Raw genomic sequence first — 12,942 nt, 5'->3', positions numbered from 1 at the left:
GTCGTGGATTGAGTGACCAAATTTTTATTTTATTTATTTCCTTGAGGGATTATTATCAGGCATGTGGAGTAAGGTAACTTGCCTAAAGGTTTCGCCCTGCTGGGAATCAAACCCAGGTCTCTCGCTTGCGAGGCACATGCTCAGGACTGAGCTACAGGATTCCACCTTTGGGGGAGGGTGTCTTCAAATTCCCAGCATTTGCAATTTGCAAAATTCTTCTTAAAGAAACATTTCTGAGCAAAGTAGATGGATCATCTAGCCATAGTGCTTTCTGGTACTCCTACGTTTTGATTGTTGATAATAATTGTTGGTAACAAGAATGAGTGAGAGATTTGGGTTTGATTCCCGGCAGGGCAAAATGTTGGGCAGTTTCCTTACTCCACACGCCTCTGTTTACCTCGCAGTAAGTAGGAACACTGTTATTAGTCGATTGGTGGATTGCTTTTCTGGGGGTAATAATTCCTTCAAACAAAAATAATAATAAATTGGTCAATCAATCCACAACGGTTTATGGGACACTGCTGTGCGCACGTCTCAAAGCGCTTCACAGAATATGCTGTAAAGTGAATTGACAGTATTCCTGTGGAAGAAACGCAGCAGCCAATTGCGCACAGCAGTGTCCTACAAACAGTCGTGGATTGAAAATGACCAATTTACTATAGTTTTGTTTTGGAGGGATTAGTATTAGGTGTGTGGAGTAAGGAAACTTGCCCAAGATTTTGCCCTGCCTGGAATTGATACAACTAATTCATCGGCCAATTTAGGTACCACAATATCCCACAAACAGCCATGAAGTGATTATCCAATTTTATTTGGGGGATTGGTTTGGATGGGTCAAATCAATTTTGAGATCCTCATACTCGCCTAAAAATTAATTCATGCCTAAGCATCTCCCTACCTCTCCAACCTGCTCAGATCCCATTCCTTAACCTGCTCCCCTTCGCTCAGCTGGCTTTGGCCTTATGCACATCCCTCGACCTCTCTACTCCACCATTTTCAGGATTACCTCCAACCATTATACTCGGTCCTGCTGGAACCCCTTGCCTCAGGACTCTCTCTGACTTGCCCCTTCTTTGTTAGTATTCAGAATGTACCTGAAGACTTTCCTCTTCAACCCAGCTCAGTGTCAAACTATACCATTGTTTAGCACTGTCCTGTAAGAAGGGCAAGTTGTTATTGACTGTTGGCCAGAACATCCGAAGAATAGCACCTCCAAAAATATAGGTTCAGCACCCATTGGACTGTGTAAGGTTATATTTGTGATGCTTACTCTTCAGATTTTTAATTAAGTATGTATATACATTTAAAATGTAATCTACCCATAATCCTTTAATAAGGCTGGTTTGATTTAATGACTCTTTTAGCAGGGGTTAAAAGTAGCTTTGCTGGACTGATGATGTTAGCTTCTGATTACATTTCATATTTTCCTGGGAAGATGTTCACTCCTCTGAGATAATAATAATAATAATAATAATCCTTGCATTTGATATAGCGCTTTTCACATCAGGAGGACGTCCCAAAGCGCTTCACAGAACACACTGTAAAGTGAATTGACTGCATATTTGTGGGCGAACGCGGCAGCCAATTGCGATTGAAAATGACCAATTTATTATTTTTTTTTGTTTTGGAGGGATTATTATTAGGCGTGTGGAGTAAGGAAACTTGCCCAAGGTTTCGCCCTGACCTGCCTGGAATGAGCGATCAGGTCCTTCAGCACAGACGTAGGAACAATGAACCTCAAAAAAAAAAGGCTACAGCCTCAGACACCTGCCTATCTCAAGGCTGCGAAACAAGCAGGCTGTGGAAGACTGCCCAAACGTTGTCCATGTTTCCCTCTATGTAAAGCAACCTGCGAAGGGTGGGGGCTATCTCTGTGACAAGAGAAGATGGAGTTAGAAACGTTAAAGAAAATGTAACTTTGGAATAGTTGGAATCATCATAGGAGGAACAGTGGTGAACAGCTGGTGGTCAGCGACTTCCCCAATGGAATTGGGTAATATCGGTTTCATTGAATGTTACTGCTTTAATGTAACTTAACAATATAACCTTTAAATTGTATATGATATCAAAGATCTGTAATTCACGCCACCTGTATTGGATAAAATCTGTTTCTGGCAAACCTTACAACTGTCAGCCTGGACTGTGGGTTCAAATTTCTGACATGGAGCTTAATCCCACAACCTTGTGACTCAGAAGCGGGAGTGCTACCAACTGATCCAGGCTGATGGGCTATATATAACACATGTTCATAGCCTTGCCAGCCAAACCTGAACTTGCAAAGAATATTTTTAATCATTCAGCAATTAAGTCTTTTGCAAAAAACATCATAACAAAAACATTCTTAAATAAATACAGGGAGGTTTTATGCAATTTTAGGAAACCGACTTCACAAATGTAAATTTTTTTTATAGTTGTGCCAAGAAATTTTTTTCAACACAACAGTGATTGTTGCAATAGGAGTCCTGTAGCTCAGTAGTTAGAACACTCACCTCGCAACCATGAGGTCCTGGGTTCAATTCCCGGCAGGGCAAAACGTTGGGCAAATTTCATTACTCTGCACAGGACCATCACAAAGAAGTGCACTTGTCTGGTCACGGCAGCCCTAGCTTTGGCTCACAGGGTTAAGAACATGTCTACACTTCCAACTATTATTTAATGAGCCAGACAGGCTGATCAACCATGAACAATGTCTCTACTTGTATGCTCTGATCCAACCAGTTTATAATGCAAATTTAGTATTTTGACTTTAAACTCTAAAATATTTCAAATGCCTGTGAAAATTTCTTTCATTTTGTTGGCAAAATTTTTTAAATGTCATTCCCTGCCAAAATTTGTACTCCTAGCAGACCACATTATTTTTGAAGAAAGGGGTGATGCTCAGGCCTCACCTCCACTAAATTGTCCTTCTACTCCAAGGTAATCTTGGAGGCCAAGGATCCTCTTCTTCACCACCAATCGGCTACTCCACCCACCTTGTTACACCTCGCCCATCCTTTTCTCCAACTCCAACTGCGAGGAGATACTGGACTTCCTTGAGACCAAAATCGAGGGGAAGGCCACTCACCCTTCCAACTGCTACACCCTCTCCATCTTCCGCTCACACTCCAGCCCCTACCCATCCATCCCTCCACACCTTCAAACCTGTCTCTTCCTCCTCTCTCACCACCAATATAACCCACATGAAACCCAATACCTTCTCACCCCTCTCCTTACCTCCCAGCTGCACCTCCTTCTCCTCTACTAAGACATCATCAATCTCTCGTTTGTTTCAGATATTCAGCATCTGCAGTATTTTGCATTTTGACCTGCTGAGAGTTCCCAGCGACTTCTTTTTTTTAACAAGCTCTCCCTGTCCACCCGAACCATTCCACCCCCTTAAAACAGCCATCATCACCCCTATCCACAAAAAACCTTCCCTGGAACCATCCCTGCTCTCAAAATACTGCCCCATCTCCAACCACCTTTTCCTTTCCAAGGTCCTTGAATGTGTTGTTGCTTCCCAGCATTGCTGCTTCCTCTCCCGCCACGCCCTATACAAACCTTTCCAATTGGGTTTCCGTGCTGCCCACAACACAGAAACAGCCTTGGTCAAAGTGACAAATGACCTTTTGTCCATCTGTGACCAGGGCTTGCTTTGTTTCCTCATCCTCCTCGACCTCTCTGTTTTGTACCGTTGACCACTCTATCCTCCTCCTCAGATCCTACCTCTCCTTGGTCTCCACAAACAGCATCTCCTCCATACCCCACACAGTCTTGTGCGGTGTTTCTCAGGGCTCTGTCTTTGGTCCTCTCCTCTTCAACATGTCCCTCTTGGTGACATCATCCGCAGACATTGGGTGTCTACATGTTTGCGGATAACTCCCAACTCTATCTCTCTGCCTCCACCCTCGACTCCAGGTCCACTGCTGCCCTGACAGAATGTCTCTTAAACATCAAGTCCTGGATGAGAGCTAACTTTCTACAGTTGAACATCAACAAGACTGAGGCCCTTCTGATTGGCTCTCGTCAGCACCTCCTCATCTCAGGCACTGGCAGCAACACCATCCATTGATGCACACACCACCTTACTAAGCCAGTCCGGAACCTTGGCGTCTTGTTTGACCCTCAACTGTCCTTTCTACCCCACATCCGTGCCATGACCCGCTCTGCCATCCCTTACCTTCTCAACATCGCCGGGCTCCGCCACTGCCTCACCCCTCAAGCTGCCAAAACCTTCATCCATGTGTTCCTCACTTCTAGACTCAACTGTGCCAACTCCCTGCTTGTCGGCCTTCCCAACTCTTCCCTCTACAAACATCCAAAACTCTGCAGCTCGTGTCCTCTCCCGCACCAGGCTCTGTGACCCTATCACCCCCACCCTCACCCAGCTCCACATGTAGGAGTTCAAAATCCCCATCTTCACCTTCAAAGCTCTCCATGGCATTGCTCCTGTCTACCTCAGTGACCTGCTGACCCCATATCAACCTGACCGCTCCCTCCACTCAGCAGGCTCCTTTTACATCCCCCGCCCGCCCTGCCCCACCATCGGCGTTGGCCTTCAGTCTCTCTGCCCCCACTCTTTGGAACTCCATCCCACACTCCCTTCATCTTTCTCCCTCCCTTGCCTCCCTCAAGGCACGTCCCAAGACCCTTCCCTTCAACCGCCGTCCTTCCCTCCATTATCCCTGATCCCAGCATCCTCCCTCCATCTCTGGGCAAAATCCCTGACTGTCCAGCACCTTGGGATACCCTCCCGACGTAAAAGACGTGATGCAAATGTAACTTTGTATTGATTTGTTTCTATGCGATTATCTTCGGTTGAGACTGATTTTCAGGTTTTTTTATGGGACCTGTCTTTTCAGCTCTCTTCTTTTTTTTAACCACATGGTGATCTCAGTTGGCTAGAGCACTATGCTCTCCCCAGCAACTGATCATCTGTAGACGACTGTATTCTTTTAACCTGACTAGTAGAAACAGTCTTTCCTCTTGGAGTTAGGATTCAAATAATTTTAGGTTTAACATTTTCACTACCTTGCTCGGTTTGTGAAATCTACTACAACAATAAAATTACATTTATAGAGCGCCTTTCACGTTAGGATGACGTCCCAAAGCGCTGAGCAGTCAGGTGTCGGGACCCGAGCATGGGGGAGGGGTGGTGTAGGGGTGAGGGAAGGCACAGAGATGGGAGGATTGACCAAAGGCGTGATCGGAGAGAAGGGTCTAGAGACCAGCCTTGAAGGAGGCAAGGGAGGAAGCGAGGCAAAGGGACTGTGGGATGGAGTTCCAGAGTGTGAGGGCAAAGAGGCTGAAAACCCAGCCACTGATGGTAGAGTGGGTTGGGCTGGAGACATGGAGCAGGCTGCAGCCCGCTGAACAGAGGGAGCGGGCAGGTTGGTAGGGAGTCAGCAGGTCAGAGAGGTAGGAGGGGGCAAGGCCATGGATGGCCTTGAAAATGAGATCAGGGATCTTGAACTCAATCCTATGGGGGATGGGGAGTCAGTGGAGCCTGGTGCGTGAGAGTACATGAGCTGCAGAGTTTTGGACAATCTGCAGCTTGTGAAGGGAAGAATTGGGAAGGCCGATGAGGAGGGAGTTTCCGTAATCGAGCCTTGATATGACAAATGCATGGGTGAGGGTTTCGGCAGCCTGAGGGGTGAGGGTGGCGAAGTCTGGCAATGTTGCGGAGGTGGTGGTGGGCAGTGCTGGTCATGACGCGGATGTGGGGGCCAAAAGGACAGTCCAGGGTCAGACATGACACCCAGGTTCCTGACTGGCTTAGTGAGGTTGAGTGTGCAGCCGTGGATGCTGATGCTGCCAGCGCCTGAGGTGCGGAGGCGCTGGCGCGAGCCAATCAGGTGGGCTTCGGTCTTGCCGTTGTTGAGTTGGAGAAAATTGTCCCTCGACCAGTGCTTGATGTCGGACAGGCAGTCGGTCAGGACCTGGAGTTGAGGGTGGAGGCAGAGAGATAGAGTTGGGTGTCATCCACATACATGTAGAAATTTACTCCATGTCTGCGGACCCTTAACCCTTAATTTACCCCATGTCTGTGGATCTAACCCTTGAAGCTAGAGTTTTGTAATAACTCTTCCAAGCCACTTCATCCCCTTCTCAATACTCAGAATGCAATCCCAAGTTACTTTTTGATACTTTTCCCTTCCATTTTCAATCTCCCCCTTTTCAATGCATTAGTAGGTTCTCCCTCCAGGTCCCAAGTGATCCATTTCCACCTTTTTGTTTCAGTAACTCCTCCAGGTCACAGACGTTTTGTAGCAGGAGCAGCCATTTTAGCTCTTGGAGCTGGAGTGCTAGCAGGGTTACAGGCCACTAATGAATATAGGGACCATGCAAAAAACATTCTTAGAGAAACAGAGCCAGAAACTTACTCAGTGAAAAAAATATGAAAAAATGGTTAATGAAATAAACATATTGCTTAGAGCAGAAAGGCTGAATGATAAGCTTCTACAAGCTGAAAGTATAAAAGGGCAATTTAGCCTGAAAGAAAAAGAGCAGCACGCTCAAATAGCTGAAGTAAAAAATGAACTCCTGGGAGAAATCATTAAAAGAGAATGAGCAGAGCAGTTAAATTTTGCAGGGGAAGCTGGTAATTGCGCGCGGGAAAAAACGCATGTGGCAAGCAGAATTTAGTGTGAGGTTAAGGCCACGTGACGCTCGTACTGAGGTCAAAAGTTTCCAAACAGGATTCAGTTATGATGGGGCAGGAAAGATTAATGGACAGATAAGAGTGTTCACATCAAACGATAAAGCTTGATAGGAAAAGCAGCTGCGTCACACTACTGTGACAAATTCTTGGTAAGTTTTGTACTATTCAAATTAAAATATTTAGTATTTTAAACATAACTACATTTTCAGGAAATATATACCTATAGTTTTAATCTGGGTTGTTTCACTTTTTAGGTTGTGCAATACAAAAATGTCTAACCGTTTTTGTAAATCTCATAAGGAAGCCAAGGGGCAGCACGTCTTATTTTCCATCTGTCCCTCCGATAGAATTGTACTCTATCCAGATGACCTTCATGAAAAAGGGGGGTAGTTGTTTGCCACGTTTGCTGTCACACAATTGAACATATTCACAAGCACACCATTGATATGAGAACATGAAATTTCTGAAACATTGTCAATGCAAGGCCGCGGTAATAAAGAAAAAAAATTTAATACTTTTGATATATGTAATATTAAATGAAAACGTATCATTAATTGCTTTCAGTTTAATTTTGAAAGAAAATCTTAATTTGTATGATTACAAAAGTTAATCTCCCTCATTTTTGTTGAATTTTAAAAGGACTTAAAACAACCACAGCAAACAAAAATAAAAGAACATTTCTAACAAATGCATCATGAAGATCTATTTTTCCTTTCTGGGTGGATCTGGATCTCAAAGGCAATTTGCTCTGACAAACTGCTTCTCTAGACCACTGCATCATCTATGGAGAGGAAAGAATTCATATTGGACTTTGTGCAGTGTTTGACTTGAGCAGACATACCACTTGAAATAGCTCCTGCCTTCCAAGTGTTTCTATGCAAGTGCACGAAACAACACCATCACAGCTTCATAATACATACTTGAAGGAGCTTATTCAACAACAACAACAAAATTACATTTGTATAGCGTCTATATACACTGTATATAGACTGGAGTGTCAGAGTTTCGGACCTGAGCTGGGGGTCAGGATTGGAGATGGTGGAGGGCAGGGGGGAAGCAGAGCGATCAAAGCAAAACACTGTCAAAGAGGAGAGTCTTGAGATGGGTCTTGAAGGAGGCATGAGGGGGGAATGCAGCGGAGGGACTGTGGGATGGGTTCCAGAGGGTGGGGGCAGAGGGCGTGGTCACCAATAGTGGGGCAGGCGAGCCAGGGGACGTGAAGCAGGCTGGAGCCCGCTGAGCAGAGGGAGCAGGGTTCGGGGGTTAGGAGGTCACAGAGGTAGGGTGGGAGCAAGGCCATGGAGGGCTTTGAAGGTGCGGGCCAGGACATTGAACTGTATCCTCTGTGTAATGGGAAGCCAGTGGAGTCGGACGAGGATGGGGGTCATAGGGGTGGGAGAGGACATGGGCTGCAGAATTCTGGATGATCTGCAGCCTATGGAGGGAGGAGTTGGGGAGGCCAACAGGCAAGGAGATTGCATAGTCAAGCCTTGATGTAATGAATGCATGTATGACGGTTTTGGCGGCCTGCGGTGTGAGACAGTGGCGGAGCCAGGTGATGTTGTGGAGGTGGGGGAAGGCAGAGAGGGTCATGGCATGGATGTGGGGTAGAAAGGACAGTTAAAAGTCAAACAAGACGCCAAGGTTCCGGACTGGCTTAGTAAGGCGGAGTGTGAAACCATGGATGGTGATGCTGTCAGCGCCTGAGGTTTGGAGGCGCTGACAGGAGCCAATCAGGATAGCCTCGTGTCTTGTTGACATTCAACTGAAGAAAGTTAGCTCTCATCCAGGACTTGATGTCTGACAGACATTCTGTCAGGACAGCAGTCGGCCTGGAGTCGAGGGTGAAGGCAGAGAAGTACAGTTGGGTGTCATCCACATACATGTGGAAATTGACCCCATGTCTGTGGATGATGTCACCAAGAGGAAGCATATAGATATTGAAGAGGAGGGGACCAAGGACAGTGCCCTGAGGAACACCACAGGAGACATTGCAGGGGCTAGAGGAGAAACTGTTTGTGGAGACGAGATGAGCATGAAGAATGTTTGAAGAAACATGTTGAGGGCACGGATGTGCACTTGTTTCTGGATGAGACCACTAATTCCAGCGGGCGCAGTGTTCTGGCAGTGCTGGCACTGTCACTGCAGAAAGGTGGGGAGAAGCATCTTCTTATTGGAGTAGAATTCTTGCAGCGAGTTAACCATGCCACTGTGTCACAAGCTCTCCTAAGAGTCTTAAATGTAAAAATGGTTAACTTTGATAAAGTGTTTGCAGTTGTCGCAGACAGTGGCAACTACACGATCAAAGCATTTAACACAATTGTATCGGAATTGTTTCTTAACACGATACAATACATGCATTGCCCATCTACTGAACTTAGTTTCAGAAATTTGGCCTGTTATATTGGAGGACACAGTGTACAGACACAGTGGTTGCTAAGGTCAAGAAAGTCTTCTGCCAAAGTCCAATGTGCCGGCATCAGTACTTGGAATTTATGGAGATGAAGGGTGGAATTAAACCACAGATGCCAGTCTTGGCGTTGGTGCTCCTGGGTGAAGGTTGTTGAATATTTGTATGAGTACTTGCCTGTCTTGGAAGAATTTCTTCAAAGAATTGCATCAGCGGGCTTAGCAGTGAAAAAATTGAAAACACTCTTGAACAATAATGCTGCAGAGTTGCAAGCACAAGCAACCTTTGTCACAGAGCATTCATCTGAGCTCATAAAACTCATTGAAGAATGTCAGGCAACAGTTGTGCCTTGAGGCCACAATCTATACTTACAGGTGTAAACTTTACATTTGTTTATTGATTTTGGTGCCAGTGCTGAAGCACAGGAGTAGAGACCAAAGACAGTGGAAAAGTTGGCAGCCGGTTCTGAGAGTGCGAGAGACATATGTGTCAACCCTTTCCAGAGAATCATGCAAGACAGCAGTGAAATGGTGGGACTGATTTTGAAAAAGTATCTGTCAATTGCCATCTATAAAGCAGTTCATATTTTTGATCCTCACCAGCCAGCAGAAAAACATTTATATGGTCATATGATTCCTGCCTTTTCAACTATTTCAAATTTTGAATGGCATGCTTATAAAGCAGCTGGAGAAAATATTCCAGATACCCACAAAATAGCAGCATGATAGGGAGCTCAACTTGTGAAACTTGCTTAAAAAAAAGATACATTTGACTACCACTGAGCACAGCTGACTTTGAAAGGTCATTTTCTGTTATTTAGACCTCAAAGGTAATAGACAGAGCCTAACAGAACAAAATATAAGGATTCTCCTCATGTTAAAATTTAACCAGCACTAAACTGTTGACTGAGAATTTTTTGTTTGTTTCTGTGAAAATTGTAATTTCTCTGCAAACTGTGTTAAAACTGCACTTTGAGATTTTTTAATGGATTGCAAATATGTCCACACTTTTCTATTGGCTCAGGTCATCACTAATTCCACTTATGTGTAGAGCCTATTCTGATGACCTTATTAATTGGGTTGTGGAGGATTGGACCAACTACAAGAGTGGTCCCTAAAACAGATGTAGAAAGAAAAAAGGGCAAAACCTCTAGTACAAGTTTGGCATACGTTAGCTCATCAGAAAGATGGCATCCATAACTCTATTCCATAATGTTGCGACAGTCATCATGTTCCGAGCAGTGTAATGTTACACATAGGGTTTAAGGAACAATAAAACACAGTTGAGTTTGCTATACAGTGCTTCTTGAAAGAGAAAAATCAAGGAGGGAGGGAGGAAAGACAAGCAGGTTATTGCTGAAGTCAGCTGTCTGGTAATGCGAAGGACGATGATGAATGCATCGCTTTGTTGTGCAATAAAGCATTGGGATTACCTGTCATCATGTGTTTGATTCTCATTAGTGGAGTTTCACTCAGAGGCAACTTGCACGATACAGAGAAAGGACTGATACAGATGGCTGATACACCCAGCTGACTAAATAAAAAAAACTTAAGGCTGTTCAGGTAGTTGCAATACATCTTAAATCTTAATTCCCTCATGGGAGTTTCCAACATTGTGGAACTTTCTTCACTAAAATACTAGGTTGTCTTAAATAAAGGACACACATCTTGCTCTCCAGGTTGTCTTTATCAATGAAGGCCATATAATAGGAGGTTCCAGTTATTCTTTGACTGCATGAGGTGGAACGTTGCCAATTAAGGAAGAAACATTAACTGACAATATTCTAATTTGCTTATGTTATCAATTTTTAAATGCTTAAAGCTCCATCAATAACAGTTCACTTGTGTTATGTTTCTTTAAGCGGTTTTCAAACATGAGCTGTACTGCAAAAGCAGACATTGTACAGATTCATTAATAAAGGTCAATTGGTTTAAAAATGCAAAACAAAAGTCAAGAACCATTAGCCTTGGTCTTATTTATCCTGAGGCAGCTAGTCCTCTAATGCACCCTCTGGAACTGATAATCACAGTCCAGAAATACATGGATGTTGATTTATTGCATTAAGACCCAAATGATCCTAAACTCACAGGGGAAAAGCTGGTGCAAAAGTCCATTCAGACCATCAAATTATCCCAAAATTATACAAATCCATAATCTAGAACTCCATTGATCACATTATCCTCAGTGACATGTCCAACCCTCTGTGGCACATCCATCCCTCTGCTCTATTGTTGGATGACGATCCTGCCCAATTCATTTTCTGAATCTGCACCCATTGCACTTGATAGTAAATTGTAAACTTTTGCAATGCTTTAGACTGAAGAAGCACATTTAGCTTGTGATTTCTAAGATCATAATTTTGCCCCCTGGTTATTTTCTATAGAATCTCTCCACATTCTGAATTTGATTTAAATACTAGCCCTATTCAATCTTATTTCTAATAAGAATAATTTCACTAAGCCTCCAGGTATGGAACCATCTTGGCTGTCCTCCTTCTTGAAGTTCTGTAGCTCAGTGGTTAGCACACTCGGCTCGCAAGCTAGAGACCTGGATTCGATTCCCAGGCAATGCAAAACGTTGGGCAAGTTTCCTTACTCCACCTAGCAGTAAGTAGAAACCTGGTTGTTAGTTGATTGGCGGATTGCTTTTCTGGGGGTAATAATTCCTTCCAAAAAAATAATAATAATAAATTGTTCACTTCAATCCATGACTGTTTGAGGGACACTGCTGTGCACAATTGGCTGCCGCATTTCGCCCACAAAATATACAGTCAATTCACTTTACAGTATATTCTGTGAAGCTCTTTGAGACATCTCGAAGATATGATTAAGGCTCTATATCAAATGCAAGGATTATTATTATTATACCCTTTCTGATATTATTGTGTGTTTTTAAGCTGTGTTAGCACAGGGGTGCAGAAGGGGACACAGGGGAGGAGGTTGAAATGATCATTGTTGATCTATCCTGGCAGTTAATAACCAGTCTCCTTTTCAGACCCACGGTGCAGTCCTCCATTCTTTATTCAACAGTCTTACAAATCTTTTTTTTAAATATGTATCAACAATTAAAGAATTTAATAGCTTTCCTTTAAGCAGACAAATGCAAAGGAAACACATTTGCTGCAAATTATAGAATCATAGAACTATACAGCACAGAAGGAGGCCATTCGGCCCATCGTGTCTGTGCCGGCTCTTTGAAAATAAAACGTCTGGTGTCCTCTTAGCCATATAATTTCAAGCCATTTACTTGAAACCATTCAAGCAGACTGCAAACAAGTAAATTATTGCAATAATTAGCCTGGATACAAATGCTATAGGTAATAAATTCAGTTAATCTATATAAATGTATTTAACACCAAAATTATTAATTCACTTAATTTAAAATTGTGACAGTGATCTTCACCATTTAGTAGGGGTGACATAATTTTGAAAATTGTCAACAATTATAAAGTAAAAAAAAATTCCACAGCATATTTCCTGCCTAAATCCTGTGTCTAAGCATTAGTTAAATAAATTGTCTTGGCCTAATTAACAATTCATTAGTTTTAGCAATAAGCTGCCTTCAAAAGTTAACAGCTTTACATTTTAAATTGGTTCACATTACAAAATTAATATTTAAGTCTGTTCCTTTCCTAGTTGAGATTAAGTTTACATGAAATTGTGATTGCTTTGCAGCTAATTTGCTAGTTTGAATGCTAATTTAAAGATGGATTTTACAACATAGATTGAACACATTATAAATTACTCCATAGTTGGATATTGAACATCTATTTCCACTATCAGATAGGTTTTAAAATCAGACACCTGATTTATAATCACATTTCACATTCAGTTTTCTGAGGTGATACATTAGCTTCACTCACGTACATGTATATAAATAATATGTAAATCAC

The 12,942-nt window shown here is 43.2% G+C and overlaps 1 protein-coding gene across 17 annotated transcripts in view; it reads right to left on the bottom strand.

Moving 5' to 3' along the window:
* The window catches only part of anks1b (ankyrin repeat and sterile alpha motif domain containing 1B), a 455,240-nt gene that overhangs the window by 240,228 nt on the left and 202,070 nt on the right, over nucleotides 1-12,942 (bottom strand). For 11 of the 17 annotated variants that reach the window (XM_007907724.2, XM_007907725.2, XM_007907728.2 and 8 more), the window contains one exon: nucleotides 6,920-7,009. The exons of 1 other annotated variant lie outside the window; for it this stretch is intronic. In XM_007907724.2, the coding sequence (XP_007905915.1) occupies nucleotides 6,920-7,009 (90 nt within the window). 5 more of the 17 variants (XM_007907737.2, XM_007907736.2, XM_007907738.2 and 2 more) reach the window with 5 other exon arrangements.

The sequence above is a fragment of the Callorhinchus milii genome, unplaced genomic scaffold (genome assembly GCF_018977255.1).
Source record: "Callorhinchus milii isolate IMCB2004 unplaced genomic scaffold, IMCB_Cmil_1.0 Scaffold5, whole genome shotgun sequence".
Lineage (NCBI taxonomy): Eukaryota > Metazoa > Chordata > Chondrichthyes > Chimaeriformes > Callorhinchidae > Callorhinchus > Callorhinchus milii.
Note: the sequence above shows the minus strand (reverse complement) of the source record. Positions and strands in the feature narration are given on the sequence as shown.